Below are 18,411 nucleotides of genomic sequence, written 5' to 3'. Positions count from 1 at the left end.
GGTGGGTATAATTGTAGGAAAACCTCCCATATTTTATCAAAAATGTTCACAACACTAAAAAGGCACTGTTATTGCCATGATCCTTTAAAAATCCCAAGGAGAGAATTCATTACTTTTGAAACTACAAATAAAAAGGGCTTTTTACAATGACTTTAGAGATTATCCCTGAAAGTTATGCAAAATATTGACTCTTTTAAAAGTCTCTTAATCGAACACTCTGTCTTTTTATGCATGTGTCGCTTATGCCTCTGTCTCATCATCAGCATCATAATATTTTCCAGCTGCTTTGTGAGATGAAAACATAAACTGAGCCCGAACCACCAGGAACAGCTGCAGGCATCCATATATCACAGTGCGCCTAACCCTTTATGTCGAGCCTATCACCGAGTACACTAGACCTCATTACTCTCATTAGCTTTTACAGCACTTGGCTAGTAGAGCATTTGCATTTGCAGGGAGACAAGTGGATGGACTGCTGGTACAGTTTTAGCAATACAGTCAACATGCTTTTTGAAATGCACAGCAAAATAAGGTTTGTTTATGTGGTTTGCACAGGCTAATGATGCGTAGCTCACAATATCAAAGCAAATTATGCTGCTGTGGTGGAGCACAATATTGCTGAAATCACCTATTACTGCTTGGTTTGTTTCAAATCAAATCACGGATTTTGTCATATTTTCATCGCCTTAAAGTGACCAAGATAGAAACATTAGCATTAACTTCAAAGTACTGCACCAGCCAATTTGCTTACTAGTGCAAGCTTAATTTAGATAGTTTAACTATATGTAATGAGCTGATATCATAAAATCACCAAATGCCTAAAATAACTGGAATAATTTCACTGTATTTCATGGCAACATCTCGTGTTTTTTAGGACTTATGGACACTATTCGGACACTACTCGGAACAGAAGTGTTATTAAGATATTACAGACCAAATGTCTCCCAAAAGATTACAAACAAGGAGGAAGGCAGTAGCTTAAAGATATCTATAGATAGCCTTAATATATCAGAAACCAGCTGACATTTCAGTGTTCCCACTGTATATTTACAATAACACAAAACACGCCATGCAGTAATTTCTCTACGCTGCCCTCTATGTATCCTGACAAGATGATAGCTACAGCTGTGACACATTTCACAAAGTAACGTGTCTAACCAGCACTATAGCATAAAGCACTGTCACTTTGATTGTGCATAGAGCCTTTGTCTCCCCAAAGATCTCTGAAATATATTTATGGGAGGGGTAATAAGCAGTTTTAAGTGCCACAGAGGTCTGTCTTTGCTACAGTAACGGGCAGAGCTTCAGCTACAGCGTATATGCACATGTGGGTTTTCCCTACATAAATAAGCAGTGCCCACACCACCCTCTGCTAGTGTATGTGGCTTTGAGTGTGTGTATGCATGCATGCACGCACTGCAGGCCAGAGTCCCAGAACAGCTCGACAAGCTTAATACCATTATCAAGATTTACAGCGATGCTCATGTGGGACTTATATCAAAATGGCTGGTGCAAAGCACAGACAGGGCCGATGTCCCAATTAGCGAGTCTGAGGAATGGCAGTACACGCACAAGCACACACGCACAGACAAGAGGGTCCACAATCCCTTCCTCATCTCCACGTCTCACTATCTTTCTCTCTCAGACACTTCTGCATATTCACTATCTCTTGAACGCTGTCTCACACACACATGCACAAACATACTCTGCTCCCCCTTGGGACACTGCCTCTGGCCTTTACGGCAAGAGAAGGGGGGAAAAAAAATGCTGAAATGGTGGAAATAAAGAAAGTGAAAACGAGACGGAGAATGAGCAAGCGAGAGACTGGAGCAGCATCCCAAACAGTTCAAAATTAACCAGTTACAGCTTCAAGCCACAAAGTTAACTTTGGCTACTGTGCATCTGATTTTAAGATTTAAAATCTGAAACATTAAGGCGTTCCCAGATTATGTACGAGTGCGATGCTCATGTGGGACTTATAAGTCGTAGCTTTCATACAGCGACTTATTTTCAATCCTTTGCATTTTGGATTTCATTTTAAAAGATAACAATTGACTTATCAGTGATTTAAGACGTATGTACGTAATCTTCAACAGATAAAGTGTGTGCAAACACGCAGCATACATTGTTGGATTAGTCTCCTGAATGTGTATGTGCATGTATGTGACTGTGTATGTGTGTTTTCAGAAAACCAGGAAGAGCTTTAATGATAGACCAGAAAATGCAGACCAAGCATCTCCCTTTGTGAGTCTCAGAGAGACCAATTCAGCTACTGAGCCCGAGATGTGGAAAGCGCTGAAATGTCTGAGGTGCTGCGGAGCCTCAGTTCATTATGATAAACACACCAAATACTAGATGCTCTCAGTGTCAAATCAAAACATCTTGATGATTCATTATTGAGTGCCAAAGAATTCTGTAATTCGCCTTTCAAAAGAGCTTTGGCATGGAAACAAATGACCAATTTCAATATTGAACTGTCATGAATTATTCATGGATGATTGTGGGCCTTTAGGCATTGAAATTTGAGAGCGTTACCTTGTGTAATATCAAAACCGCTCGTGATAAACAGAAATGCACAGACCTCAATTAATTCTTTTGAAGCCTAAAGGATAGCACTTAAAATTAATCACATGACACGATTTAAGCTTCATTCAGGTACTTTTCATCAGCGCTACATGTTGTTCTGCCGTAAGCCACAACACGATACAACAGCAGTGAAAACAGCGATCCATTCGTCCACCTGCTTTCACTTATTCAATTCAGAGTTGTGGTTGGTCCCACGTGTCATAGGGTGAGAGGCGGGGTACACGCTGGACAGGTCGGCAAGCTATCGCAGGCTAACACAGACAGGCACACACCTTTGGCCAGTTTGGAAACACCAGTTAACCTATCATGTGTGTCTCTGGATTTTGTTGCTCTACTCTTACCATCGTCAGTCTTTTTAGTCCTAAATCCAGTCGGTGCCTTCAGTAACTATTTACATTTTACTAATTGTTTTACCCACTGCATTTTTGCATTATTCTGATCTCAGTACTGATCAAAATAATAAGAGAATTATTGTCGATATTAGTGACAAAATTGGACAATTCAATTTACATTCTTTCAAATTAAAAAAAAAAAAAGTACCAACACTTAACACAAAATTAAAATCAACAGGACACTTTGCATTGTGCTACACTGCTGTTAATTAAAACAGGAATATGTTTATTCACCTAATCTAAGTGCTCCTAGAGGCAAAATATTAAGTAGAGGGAGATACTCCTCTACTTCCCCTGCGACATTTTACATACAGTGCAGTATTCCCACTTTGGGGAAGAAAAACAGTGAGAGGATAAAATATCTTTTGTCCAGTTTTTGTCCTGAAGCATTCATTACTTCATTATTCTTTGGCCAACTGGAATGTGACTGGTGATTTCACTGCCTCTTGGCCAACTGGATGGATACACTGACGTGCTGTCGGACAACTCACGTGAGCAACTGCATTGTATTTCTTGGCCTTCGTGCACTCATTATACTGCAGTTTGTGGTGCATTTTCAGACTGTTGAATAAGTTACTTGTGTTTCTTTGCGGTGGAGACAATTCCACATAAACTCTTTGCATATGATTCCGTCCCATTTGCTCTTAGATAATACCTAGTTATTACTAAATATGAAGTATTTCCACAGAATTTCCAACCAGCGGATGATGTTGATCCACTTTCAGAGACAAGCTCTTCGTCCTCTGCTGTGCCTGGCGTTTTATTTTTGCTGTAATGGTCTGTTATCTGTTGCATATTTATCTTTCAACATAATAATACTCATCCAGATTACGTGATTAGCACACACAGGTGATGATATGCTTTGTATTCTATTGGCAGAGGATGTATTTCCAATATCATGTTCAGTTAATTGTGTGAAGCCAAAATGATTCATTGTGCTGTCCTGTTTTGAACTCCTTACCGAGCCTCCTCTTTCCTTTCACCTACTGAGAAAAAACTAATTAGTGAAGGAAATTTAAACATTAAGTCTTCAGAAAGAAACAGTTCATCCTTCCCTTTGTCTAGGACAACTACAAATACACACCTTAACATCCACAGCTACACTTGTCACAAAGTCACAATCACATATACAAACACTCAGAGACACAAATGCATTCCTAAAGTAGAAACAACAATCAATGTCAGCGTGTCACAGTTCAATAAGCAGACTAAACAGTGTTGCTCAATTATTACTGTCTTGTTTAACCAACAGCACAAGAACAACACTGAGAATCAATACCCTACCACGCAACAGAGTGTGTGTTTTATAACACCGAGGAACGATGTGTGCGTGTGTGTTTGATCCACTCAATGGATCAGCGACAGGAAAAGGTCTTTGATGATTAAACGTCCACTTAAGCAGTCTTCGCAGATGTGGAGATGTGTGCTTGTGCATGTGTGCGTTAACGTATTCTAAAAGATTCGACAAAGGGGAGATGGTAAATCTGCCTTGATTGATTATCTATAGGCAAAATGGTTACAACATTTGGTCTACAAAGGCTGAATATAACCTGTTTATTTCCACAGATTAGAGAGTCTAAGGTTTAGAGTGCTGACCTCAGCCAGACACTGTTAAAGTTTGGAGTTTGTTCAGAACAATAAATGTTGGCTCGTTAATGCTTCTGATGCTATTGCTCTAGCTTAATTAAGTGGGAAATGTCTGCATGACAGCATGGGAAACTTAACATCATTTCATATAACACGCTCTAATAAGGCCTAATTTAGGGCATCAGGTCATTCTAACTCTAGTTCTCTGATGCTCAGGTCACTACATAGTCTGCAAAACCCTGACGGCACCAGTCTGTCTGAAACTCAGCAGCATTTTGTGATCTTAACTCTGTGCTCATTAAATAATTCATCAGACACACACCCCCTCTTGAACACAAAAAGCGTTAGAACTAAAACCTTAAAAGGGCTAAATGGTAGCAGAGCATCATGAGGAAGAAACTATCTTTGGGAAGGCGGGTACATCTCATCCCCTTTAATCCTGGAACAGAAATGTCTTTCAGCTGAGAATTGAATGGCAAATATCACAGCAAAAAAAATCTAAAACCTCAAAGGTCTGTGTCCTCAGTCACTAGAGTGTGCTTGCTTAAAGAAAATTTAATTTAAATGAGCATCATTTTATTCATAATCACCTTCATAATCACATACATAACTGCCTACTGTGGGTTCTGTGTTCTGTGAAGTGCAGGGGAAGACTTTCTGCCTGTTGAGCTGTATCATGTACTGCTTCCTGTTCAACCTAGTGAGCCAGTTCTGTAAAATACTGCAGGTAGCAGCACAGTCAGAAAAAGAAAATGTCAACTCAGAACAGGCAAGTTTGTCATTAGCTGCAAGTTTCAGTTCATTTCCAAACTAAAATTAAACTTTCGCGAGTTGCAAGTTGACCTGAGGCCAAAACGGCAGCCCTGTCCTCATTTTCTGACAAGACCTCAGCACTGAGCGGAGATAAACCAAAACCCTGGAGGGACCCAGAGGAGGAAGCAACACAAATAACTACAGTTACAATACAAGGATTTGGATGAGCTAGAGGGAGCCGTGGGCATTGTCTGGCTTTAGTCAGCTACTTTCTGCTTCTTTTGAAACTGTTCCTTGGGTGTGGATGACATTTCTCAGAACAGAGAAGGGGGAAAAACACTTCAAATGTTTTCACAAAGTTTTGCTTCTTCTGCCTTTTGTTCAAAGTTTAAATCTCCTCTTCCCCTAGGAAGGAAGGAAGAAAAGAAGGAAGGAAGGAAGGAAGGAAGAAAGAAAGGAGAGGAGGGAAAAGGCTCAGACCAAAAAGGAGAAAGATGAGAGAGGGTGAGGAAGTGACAGATGCAAGACAACGTAAAAGAAGAACACGCACGGACACACGAGAGCGCTGAGGAAAAAGGAGGTTCTTTTCATGTGGTGAAATAACCCTGCTGTGACACTATGACATAAGCCTCACATTCATTCATGTGCTCAGATAAAGTAACCCATATGCACGCTTTTGGCACAAATGCAACATATATAGATTACAGAACATACCATAATGCACAGTATATTTCAACAGCAAGCGATGATGCTGTAACTGTGTGGAGCTGCAAGCCTTTGATTTGAGGTATATGTTCAGGCATGATGTGGTGCACTGCTGCGGAGCTGATGGCAATAAAACAGCAAAACTTGAAAAAAAAAAAAGATGCACATAGAAACAACAATAATTATGGCATCATATAATCATGTGTGCTCCCGTGTTTTGGTTTTTACTGTGCAATTAATGCAATAACTCAGAAAAGAGCGCTTTTAAAATGCATAGCCATATTCTGAGAACAAAAATGCAAAACATTAAATTGTTTTCCAAATACATCCCCAGCCAACTCACTGAGTTACAACCAATTTGGTACAAAGATGATTAGGCTGAGAGATGAGCATTTTGTGAGGATAATGGGGATATAATGAATTGTTACAACTGTACAGGTGGCTTTTCCCGCCTTCCTCAAACTCCAACTGCCAAAATATCAGACATGGTCCAAGACAGTGATGGGAAGTAAAAAAACTGCCAGAAGCACAACTGCTACTGCATATGGAGACACAGTTTCTATCCACGCTCCTACTTTAACTGCCAAATTAACCGTTCAGAGCCTGTGAGTGTGTGTGTGTTGGCTGCCCTGCATTCACACCCCCTTGTATGCTAGTGTTGAACAGGGTAGAGACACTTGTTCCTTAGTGTACTGTGTCTGTGTCTTTCTCCTATTATTGGCGCTCTGATTTAGCCACATGTCATTGGACACTGAGCCAGTTTGTGTTCGGAAAAACCGTTACCGCACAACTACACCAGCTGTGCCTCGGGGAGGAGATGATGATGGCAACCGAAAAATAAAAAGAGCAAAGAAAAAAGAAAAAGCAGAAATATGCCTGAGGTGACTGGATGGGACTATCTCAAATCAAATTTGTTGGATCGCAGTCTTTGATTTGAAACACCTGTCTTGCATTGTGGCCTTTTAATAGTCTTCATAAAATCGTGGCTTCTGCTCATATGAGCCAGTTCTCCAAAGAGTCCATTCTACTATCACTGTGAAAAGAGAGCTAATCTGTGCCTTTGTTGCAAGCTCAGACTGAAACAAAGACTGTGTGGGCCCCCCCAAACTTCATGAAGACTCTAAAGCCACAGTAACAATCTGCCACGCATGAAAAATAAACAGCTCCTTGACCTAAAATGTCCAAATATAAAAGCAAAGAACTGGAGCTGGTAAGTGGTGAAAAAGGAAAAAAGATAGCAATTATAAAATCAAGAGCCTACTGAAAAGATGTGCAGCTCAAAACAATACTTTTAATTTTAATAGAAACCTTTATCGTGGCTGTTGGATCCTTTTATGATTAATCAGTAGTCATTCATTAAATCCACAAACTTTTTCATTAGATTTTTTTTATAGATTTGTGGTTAAAAGTAGTTCTGAAGAACTAGAGTTCAGACTGAGTTATTTACTATAGAAAGGCAACTTTCTATAGTAAACTTCAGTGTTATTTAATACAGAAATAACTGACTGATGTTCAATTTGTTTTTGACTTTTTTCCATGCGGAGCTATTTTAGCTTTTCTCAACTAAAGCATGCGTAGGTGGCTGCGACCGTGTACAATTACATCTAGATTACATCAGCTGTCAGATGACGGCAGAGAGCCCCAGTGTTCATCCTACTTGACGCAGATCACAGATAATGATGCGACACTGCACTGTTTCATGACCAAATGTTCCCCACTTTTAATTAAAACGTATGTTTTGATTATTTTTAAGCATCTAAAATGACAATTAAAAAATAAAACACTGAATCTTTGACTAAAACAATAAAACACTGACTTTTTAAATGTTGTCCAGTTTCAGAAATATACAGTGCAGTATCTCCAAAAAGCCTGTCAAAATTAGTTAAATATTAATATTTAGTCAGGACCAGAATTGTGTTATATCATCACTTTGAGTTGCCAGTTTTGTGTCCTCATATTAGAACTGAAATTTCAAGACAGTAAGTGACAGCACAATGTGTGTCTTAAGGGTATTTTTCAGAAATTGTATCATATAACTACAGAAATACTTGAGGATAAAATTATGAAATGCCATCAAGTAAAGTGCATACGATATTAAGCACAGGGTGTGGGCATAAAATTGAGAGAATGAGACATTTCAAGGTCAACCCAAGGAGAGGATTGTTGTGTTGTTAATAAAAATCACTAAATCTTGTAATGGATCCCAGCAAGCCTGAGAGTTTAAAAAAAAAACAAGTAGACAAGCATCAAGTTATGACACATACACACATGCATGAACACATACACTGTGTGGGAAGAAATCAGTGAAAACAAAGCATTGCTGAAATGTGCTATAAACAACAGCAAAAAGCAAGTCAGTAGGTCTTTACTTTTATAGCTGCACCGCTGAGTCACAATGTGAAGCACCCACAATAAAAACCAACTGAGGTTGCTGAGACACTGTACGAGTGACCATCTTTAATCTCTCAGTCATTCAAAACAACTAAAGCCGTCACCCATTGACCTCATCAGCACCCCACTTAATTTTAAGCCTCTTTGGAAAGAGCCTTTCCTAAAAAGTAATATCTGGTTATCTCCGCCAGCTGCTGACTCAATGTCTGGCAGCAAACGGTTGACCCTTAAATCTTTTTTTTAAGCTTTTTAAGCATAAAGGCTATTGGTGCGATAAGTAAAAGTGAAAAAAATAAACAGAAATAACTTTGATAAAGTCAACAAATTTAAAATCCTACTCTTCATTCGGAAAGGTGAGTTTGCTAAGCTAGAGTCGTGATTTGTCAGAAGTATTTTTGAGTAGTGTTGTGTTTGAATGCCTTCCTTCACAGGCCCACCTATTTCTTAAAGTAGCTTTTTTTGTTGGGTTTTTAACTTTTGATATATTTTTTTTTATCTATTTTTAAAGTAAAATAAAAGCCACTTTTTGACTAGCACGCCTGTACCTGTGTGTCCTTTGCTGGTTCCATTGCAGACTGGTTAACAAAAAACTATATTTACTGTTGCAGGGTGACAGAATTTTCTTTGACTGTTAGCTGTTCAGTTTTAACATTGAGAAATAAAAGGCACACAAAGATGGAATATTTTAGACCAGCACTGTAAACCACCCACTTATGTCCTTTGAAGTGTTGTCTTACTTTAGCATAACTTTCAGTTACATTTTTCCTCATTATCTGAGACGTTGCTTGATCTTGCTCTAGTTTTCTTGCTCTAGATGTTCTTTAGACTACCTGAGTAGGTTACATCTTAATTTCTGATATCTTTAGCCTGCACATAAAGCTAGTGAATCACTGACTGGTCTAAACTGCAGCTAATTTTGATACAGATCAGTGCTGCCTTTTCTGTTTGGAGCCAGGAACAACCAAGGGTTGTTGCTTTTCAGACTCCCATCTTCCTCAGACCAAATCAAACATTAGCTCACTAGAAACATTAATCAGTGACAATCTACAAATAGACTGATGAATAGGGTACTTTAACTACATGGTAACTGGTAGTCTTGTATAATCAAGTGAAAACATTAACTCTTTAAACACTGCACGAATTCATGTCTCCAATTCAGAAGCTCCAAGTCCAAGATGTGGTTAGTCTAGGAGCCATGAGGAGATGCAACTGACAGCTGTCAATCAACAGTCACGTGAAAGACATCAAAGCTTTTATCCTTTATTAAATAATTTTCATAACTACACAAATTTACCTATAAACAAACAAACAAAAAAGTCAACTGACTCCATATTTGATTAAATACAAATGACCTAATACACTGTAGAACAAATGAGGCTATTTTTGTTCATCTTTAACGGCCTCAGCTGTGAGTTAGGCTTTCCAAACTATTCACATGAGACATAAGGCCTTTCTTTGTGTTACTTTAAAACAGCTAAAGTGCAACGCGCTGTTCTAGGATATTTGTCGTCAGACTTGAATGTTTCAGTATATTTTGGCACTAGACTTTATTTCCACATTGGCTACAGCCCCAAGTGGCAGCTGCCGCTCCAGTCATAACCTCAAAACAAGCCAAGTAACGCAGACTTCATAGAGTGACCTTCAACTTTTAGTGTTTTGTTTAATCAAATTACGTTTCTCTCAGAGAACTGTCAGAAAGGTGATCCCTTCTATCGCCTTTTCCCCCCCCTCGATCCCTAGCCCGTCTCACTCTTCTATGATCACCTTTTTCCCCGATGAACAAAAGATTTCACAAAGCAAGACTTTCTTTTTTTTCCCACAATGTAAAGTCATTATTCTCTCTCCTTTGTCTCCACTCTCCACCTACAAGTACCTTCCTACCTGTGTTCCTTTGGGGGAGGTGTTGGTGGGAAAAAAATGCTGTGTGCATGGATAATTCTGGAATATAACAATGTGATATTTCATCTGCACGCGCACACAAACACACTCGCTGGACACAGAAAACGTGCCTTGTCAGCGAAGTACTGCCCATATTCATTAGCCACTTAGAATGCTGTGTTCAAATGAATCAAAGTAAACTGCTTACACGTAATCTTGTCACCCGCAGAGTAAAATATACCACGTCTGTTATTACACTGGTGTGGAGCCAAAATGAGTCAATGGCCTTGCAGTACCATATGGGTGTCTAGTGTACAGAGTATATTTGTGCGTGTACAAGTTTCTACCTACTGCAATAAATGCTAACAGAATAAGCTGCTGTCATTTGTGCACATTATTATCTGTGCATGTGTGTTATGTATTTGTTTTTCATAAGCCTACAAGGGGAATAACACAGTGAATTACATCATATCTATAGCGAGCAATGGCCGACCAAAAGTGGTGGTTTTTGGGGGGGTTTTACAACACACACTAAATCCTCCTTTTTTCTTTTTTTCACTGCATCCTACTGAATTACAATGTACGCTTTCAAGAAAGGCTTCTATGTGCGTTTGTTTGTGTACACGGATATGTGCAAAATGCAAGCGTAAGCCTAGGAGGTAAAAATTTGCAGTGGCGATTATAGTAATTATGGTTTCAGGTTTTTTGGATATTCCTTTAGATGGACCACTAGATTACCAGGCAGTTTTGGCAAAGAAAGAGGGAGAGTGGGGAAAAGAAAAGAGTTACTGTTGGGGAAGGGGTGGACTGAGGGAGCAAGGGAGAGAGGAAAACTTTCAGAAGACAGGGAGAAGGAGAGCAAGAAAGAAGGAGAGAGAGCAACATAAAGGGAGAAGAGAGAATGTAGTGGCGAAAGATACGAAGACGAGGGAGACTAATCCTTCAGGCAGCTTCCAAACACTACTCAGCCTGCTCACTCGCTCCCTCCTCCTCCCTGTTCTCCTCCCCCCATCTCACTCTCCGCTCTCGACCAAGAGTTGAATGGACTTTTACAGTGCAGCTTTGTTTCCCGTCAAAAAGGAGCATGAATGTCAAATTCTCAAAAAAGAAAAGAAAGAAAGAAATAAAGAGAACACCTTCTTATGCTGTTCCTTCACTTCCGTTCTCTAATCCAACACACTCTCTTTCATCGTGTCTCCATTTCCCTGTGTTTCCCTATGTTTGTCCTTTCTTCTCTGCTCCCTCACTCTCACGCTCTCAGTATAGGACAAAGCTCATAACAAGCTTTCAGCGGAGACAAAAAGGACCCGGGACCCAGCCTCGTGGACCCCCTGTCGCGGCATGTCGTCTTTTCTCAATGGCAGCTTAATTACATATTCATGGCAACACAAATAAGACACTCTTGCTCCAACACACAAACACGCCACTCGGCCAAAACACCCAACACCCATCTGCTGGTCGTGTGTCTGCCCTCGAGAAACTGTTCTTCCAAAAGAGAGCAACACATATGTGGAAGTGTCTCGCCTCATATTCGCCTGTTTGAAGGAGTGACACTTGTGTAATGCAGCCACACAAAAGTTTAAGCGCTGCAAACATCTGTGATATTGTTCAAAATAATAATAAGATACACACATTTTAAATTTGCAGCCTGTCTTTAATATGTGCACCAAGCAAGCAAAAAATAAAAAATAAAATCTGGAGACGGAGCAGACTGTAGCTTTGGCATGAATCCAAACAAAGTGTCAAAGACAGACACGGGAGGGGGCGAGGGATTAAGCTGAAGAGGCAGAAGTTGTTGGGTCCAGCCCCCCCACAGGAAGATGAAACAAAGGTGTCCTATAATCGCTTGTCTCCAATAAGTGAAGCTTGCTGCTTGTTGTTTCTGAAGCAAATAAACCAACCCGTGCTATTTACTGGAGGTTTTACAGTATCAAATAAAAAGAATATATAGACCATGAAAAGCCTCGGCTGGCGGCTGCAGACACAGGCAAGGCCTTAAAACAAAGAGATTCAGGGTGAGATTTCAATGAAGAGCAGCTGGCATAGTGTGGAGCTCCATTTCTCTACCTGTCTCGTTCCTTCCTTTCAATTCCATTTATCTGTACTGGACCCGTAGGAGAAGGCGTTTGTGTGTGTGTGTGCGTGTGTGTGTGTGTGTGTGTGTGTCTCGATGTGTAGGCAAACTCTCTCTCCCTCTCTCTGCCAGATAGATGAGTTTCTGTGACCACACACACACACAAAAAATACAAAATGTCCTGCTGCTTGTGGGCCCCGTTCGGAAGCACAACAATATGTCCACTGTTTTGGCTACACTCTAATTAAACAGCGTAAATCTAAGTAGAGAAAGACGCTGAGTGGTGAGAGACGGCAGCAGCAGGGGAACAAAATAATAAAAAATGACAAAGATTTACAAGGCAAACAGCATGTCAGAGGTAGCAGATGGGAAAGAAGAAAAACAGGACAGAGAATAGGAGAAATGGGGACATATTACAAGAGGGAAGAGTCGAGACATGGACAACAGCACAAAAATCTGTGGCCCGGCACTGAGTGGCAGGGATTCAACTGTTTACTACTGGGATCAGAAATGCAGAGTTTCATAAGCAGCAACTTAATCACAAATGACATTTTTTTTAGCCTTAGAAAACAAATTCTATAGGATGTTTCTTTACAAAAGGTCATTCACTTTTTTGTTGTTCTTTTACAACTCAACCCGATCTGCCCATGTGCAGCTAATTTTCATACCGTTTCTGAATGCATTTTTTCCCTTGCTGGTGGAGCATAATTAACAAATTTTAAAGATAAAACAGTCAAACAGGGTTATCATTTTCCTGAGTGCAGGATTCCATGGGACCAACGGGAACTATATAGTAGGCCATTGATTGAGAACAAACGGCGTTTTCTCAGTACAACCACCCTACACACAGAGACACGCACACGGGCACAGACGCAGCTAACAAAAACAAAAAGCCTGGAAATGAGAGCACCAAATGAGGCCTTAGGTTTCTCAGACCATGAAAAATTCATAATTCCAGATCTTTACATGAAACTCTAGAAGGAATTAGGCCTAACAGCGGGAGACGCTGGGAATCGGTTTCAGAATATTTTGCTTTCTCTTTTTCGTCTTTTCTCTAGCTCAGGCTCTCTCTCTCTCTCTAGTAAACATGCACGTTCACACAGACACAAATGCATACAGCAGAACACAAGCGCACACACACACAGGGATGCATTCTTATGTTCCATCCTGGGTTTTCCCCTGCGGAGAGTAAGATACTAAATGGTGCAAGTGGTGTCTGGCGTGACGCAGTTTGTCGACACAGCCTTTTGAAAACCGCACTTCTTCAGAAAGAAGGATTTCTTGTCTTCTTTCCTCAAAGAAAAACACGCCTGCAAAGTTCTCTGCTGCTACACAAACAACTCGAGTTCGGGCTCTTGATTCTCGAAATAGGTTGAGCTGTAATTGCTATGTGTTGATGTACTGAAGGTGGACGGCATTTTCACAGTGCAACATAAAATGTACTCAGTGAATAGATGAGCAGCCATGGCCCACAGGCAAGCAGGGAAAAAAAGGTGAGTAAAATCCATTCAGCAACTAACAGAAGACACTGACTGAAAGGATAGAGATAGAGAAAAGGTGGGTGGTAAAAAAAAAAACGTCTCATCACTGGTCACACTTAAAGAGAGAGTCTATGAAACACACGGATGAGTAAGCAAGGATAAGATTTTTTTTATTTTTTTTTAAGAAAAAGGCAGAGAGAGCAAGGGAAATCTGCCATCACTAGGCTACTGCTAGCAGCAGGAGGGTCTTCGATACAAAACAACCCCAGACACAGTCAAAGACTTCCTTTCACACACTCCCATGAACGCCTGTCCGCGCACACAAGCCATGCACATAGAGTATGCTCACACACACAACACACACAGAAAGCAAACAGAATGCTGCACTGTCTGAGTGAAAAAAAATATCTTTCTGTGTGTGTGTGTGTGTGTGTGTGTGTGTGTGTGTGTGTGTGTGTGTGTGTGTGTGTGTGTGTGTGTGTGTGTGTGTGTCTGCATATGGCAGTAAGTGTGACAGTCAGTGAGCTTGTCCAGTCCTAGTGGAGTGATCAAAGCTAGTACAAACCACCCAGAGAGATCTCCCTTCCTCATCCATTCATCCTTTCGCTTTCTCACTTTATCTCCCTCCATCTCTCTCTCACACCCTCTGATGCAGAAACGCCATCATATTTACCACGCAGAATCTGCTCAACCAATTGCACAGCGCTGGCTTGAGCAGCACAGCCAATCAAAGTGGCCTATTTAGTTCCAATAATTCCCAGCTGCCCCCCTACAAGCACTGAACCCTGGATGGCGGCACAACACCATAGGACAGGGACATAGCATAATGGGAGACAGCATGGAAGCCCTGGCAATATTATAATGCCGAATGTGCACACACACATGCAATGAAACGCCACATGAGCTCGGAACTCTATGACAGTGCCAAGTTCGCACAAACGCGCAAACACACACACACTCCACAGGAGTTCTCTGAAACCGTCCCCAACCTGCCAAGTTTATGAATGCACACAGCTCACAGGAGTCGTGTAAGCCCAACTTTACAGTTCTGTACCAACGCATTCACATACATATGCAACTACACACCAACAGTTCTCTGTAGCTATAGAGCACAGCTTTAAACGAAGTGAGAAAGCATCCTGAAATAGATCTGAATGCTCAGTTTAAAGAAACATGTAAGCTGTAACACAACAAGCTGCCACACAAATGCACGAAAAGTTGAATTGTAGAACCTAGCTACACAGCACCTAAGTCATCATGGGTTTTTTTAAAAAGTGGACTTCTGAGACTTTGTGCAGCAATCTTGACATCCATTCATTCCAGATCAAATGTAAGGGGGCTTAGCTAATGGCTTTAAAAGGCACAACTACTTGCACTCAAGCTGGCATGAGAGGATTTCAACTAACACTCTCCTCTGATTGTACTGTATGTGCACATGTCAGTGTGTGCACAAGCGCCTTTGTGTATGAGAGACTTCTCCACAGCCGAATACACTTTCTACCGTGCTGCACAGCTAGGAGAGACGTCTGCAGGCCAGATTAAATGACTGAGAGCTAAAAAATGAATGAATAAATGAAAGGTTCATAATTAAAAGCTTAAGGGAGAACTAAATGTGAAGTAAAATAACTTGGCTTGAACCCTTTGTGTGAAATAAGTGTACTCAAAATGGATTTAAAAAAAGAAAAAACAAAACAGCTTCCCTCTATTTGAGAAACCTTTGTGATTCATTACGATCAGATTTGAATCAAAAGCAGCGCCAGCATCATTCCCACAAACACCACCATCCTGAACATCGTTAGTCATGACTTCAAAAACAAACTCTGCTATTAAACTCGCCAAAAAACACATATTCCACTGTGGAGTGCAAACTAGAGGCCAACAGCTGGCCCTAAGACATTCAATGATGCATGAGCAGCAATGAACGGCAGAATAATCTGGTTAGAACAACTGGATGTATTTTCCTGTTCCATGTACACCGGAACGATGTTTGGGATTTGAAGGAGGTTCTCTCCCACCGATCCACAGACAGGATCAGCTAGGTACACAAAGACACCCCCCCCCCTTCAGTTAAGTTGTGCTTGTGTGTTTTACCCCATTCAATAGAACAGCTAATGAGGTGACTCCTCTCACACAAGGAAACGACTTCAGAGACACGAGCCAAGTTGGTTGTGAACAGTGAAAGAAAAAACACACACATAACAGCTACGCCAAATGGATGCGGAAGAGGAGAAGCAAAGAAATTCTAAAGCTTTTTTTCTTTTAAATGAGGGCAGGATGCGAGAAAAACGACACTTTTCAGGACTGTGAAAATATACAAGTTTCTTCTCCCTTAAAACGCATCAACAGTTTAAGCTTCCAATTATCAGATTTTACTATGAAAGTTAAATTGAGCCGCGTATTGGCACTGATGTGCAATTTATCAAAGGTTGGTGAAACCCTGCTCAAATCGTGTCCCCTAAATTGAAATGTATCGATTTAACAGTAAACCAATGGAGAACGGTTATAATGAATGTTAGCGGCAGTTACTGAAATGCTGTTCCCCAGGGCAAAGAGAGAAAGGTGGCAGCAACATCATGTCCAATTACTACCCAGATTCGGCACAAAAACCTGAGGCTAATCTGTAATGTCAATAGTAATGTATGCACTACATCCTTGTGTAGCATATGACAGTTACTCTAGGGGATACTCTAGGAGTTTTTCAAGTGGAATTATTAGTTTTATGGCAGAGGGTGAAGCTTTGCGTCAAGTCTTTATAAGAAACTATAGGGTCAGAGCTAAATAGAAGACAAACATCAAGCAAGAGTGGCTTTAAGGAGGTCAGCTTTTAAAAAGGTTGTGTCGTAAAACAGCACCGGGGCTGGGCATTAATTCTTTTGGAGGAACATTAACAGGGCACAAGTTCTCCCTGAGAAGGTCAGTAAGAATGTGAAAGCTGGAAAGATACGTCTGGTTTCATCATTTTCACGAATCCCACATGGTTCATGATAAATTTAAAAAAAAAATCCTATCCAGGAGAGCATCCGGTTAAAAGTTGGGCTGTTTGCAGTGTATGACCCGCGACATTCCCCACAAACACCGGCCATAGTGGGTGGTTGCTCCTCACTCTTCAGAAATATCACTTTAATATCCCCGTTATGCTTCACTAGGGCGTATAGTAAGTAACGGCTCTAATACTCAGCACCGAAACATCTTTACATTATGTGTTTGCGCTATCTTTGGATTCTGCTTAATCCTGCTGGGCTGACGATCTGCTGGTATTACAGTCCTCACTTTCATCCCATTCCTTCTGCCTCCTTCCGATTGCGTTATGAGATCCATAAGACTGTAATTGCCTTTAACCTTCTGGCGGCGCAGTGTTCGTGACTTCTGATCGGTCTTTCAATCGGAGCAATGGACCTTCGTTAATTTTAACGAAGTACTGCGCAATTAATGCACTAGTCGCCCAATCAGAGATTCTCCAGCCCTGCCTGCCCTTCACGGTGTTTTCACATTAATGTAACTGCATCTGCGCATAGTTCATTTATCCGCTCAGAACTGAAACAGAACTGGCAGAAAATCCCCGCAATATTCTGTTCTGCCCGCGAGGTCCCACGATGCTGCTCGCGAGTTTTGCAATTATATTCCTATTTATCTGGTTCTCAATAGTGGGTCAAGTGCACGTTTCTCTGTGTATTAAGTCTAATTTTTAATTCATTTTTCTAAACAGCAGGCTATCGTTTTCGGTCCTCCCAGATTAATTAGCCTGTTAGTCGTATTTCCCTGGGAAGAAAAAAAAGTGGGCTGTGAGTTTAGCTGCTTTTCAGCACACTTCAAGCGGCCAAGAAAATGCGCATACACAGTTTACACATTAAGATGCTGACCATATACTAAGCTAGTCTTCTGCTCCAAGTCAATTTAAATGGAAATACGGCCAAAAAAAAAGTATATCTCCTTGTTGAGGGGATACTTCTCTGGGTCTACTAATTGACATGCCGCCCATACCACTTAAACGCACCTCGGCAGTGAAGGAGAGGCCCATCACTTTCAAACGTGCAAGGTGTAATTAAAGCGCTTGACAGAAGACGCGCTCTCACGCCTTACCTTGAGCGACTCCTGCGTGTATTAGCACCAGGACAATCAGGATCCTCGGCGTGGCGCTCATTCTCACCAGGCTGAACCTCCCGAGTACTATTCCACTTCTCTGTCCACTTTTACCCATTACAGGCAACGCGTAATACACATAAACTCCTCCGTCCACGGTGGGTGAAACGAGAACCCACCCCCCAACACGTCCTCCACAACAGGATCTGCTGGTTGATCAAACGTGTCCAAGACCAAAGCGGCTGGTGTGTAACTTCTAGTCCCGATGTCTAAGTCCGTCTCAAAAGGCGCGGGGCGAGCTGTGATAGCAGAGGTGGAAACAGCCACGGGCTCCCTTCACTCGTGTCAGCGGCACTGCTGCCTTGCCACTAAGCTCTCTCCGTGCGTTCTCTCCTTCTCCACCGTCTCTGTTTACGCAGAGAGAAATGCCACCGCCCTCTGGCTACCATGCGAGACCATGTTTCTCCCTCTCTTCTCTACTTTG

At 41.2% G+C, this 18,411-nt stretch overlaps 1 protein-coding gene across 2 annotated transcripts in view; it reads right to left on the bottom strand.

Moving 5' to 3' along the window:
• Positions 1 to 18,328, bottom strand: part of si:ch73-72b7.1 (netrin receptor UNC5C) — a 180,307-nt gene extending 161,979 nt beyond the window's left edge. The window contains exon 1 of one of the 2 annotated variants that reach the window (XM_040031617.1): positions 17,928 to 18,328. In XM_040031617.1, coding sequence (XP_039887551.1) covers positions 17,928 to 18,045 — 118 coding nt within the window. In that variant the 5' untranslated portion in view covers positions 18,046 to 18,328. The remainder of the gene's footprint in view (positions 1 to 17,927) is intronic. The other variant, XM_040031618.1, reaches the window with a different exon arrangement.
• Between the last annotated feature and the right edge of the window lie 83 nt (positions 18,329 to 18,411).

Source organism: Simochromis diagramma, unplaced genomic scaffold (genome assembly GCF_900408965.1).
Source record: "Simochromis diagramma unplaced genomic scaffold, fSimDia1.1 OVJJ01000284.1, whole genome shotgun sequence".
NCBI lineage: Eukaryota > Metazoa > Chordata > Actinopteri > Cichliformes > Cichlidae > Simochromis > Simochromis diagramma.
Note: the sequence above shows the minus strand (reverse complement) of the source record. Positions and strands in the feature narration are given on the sequence as shown.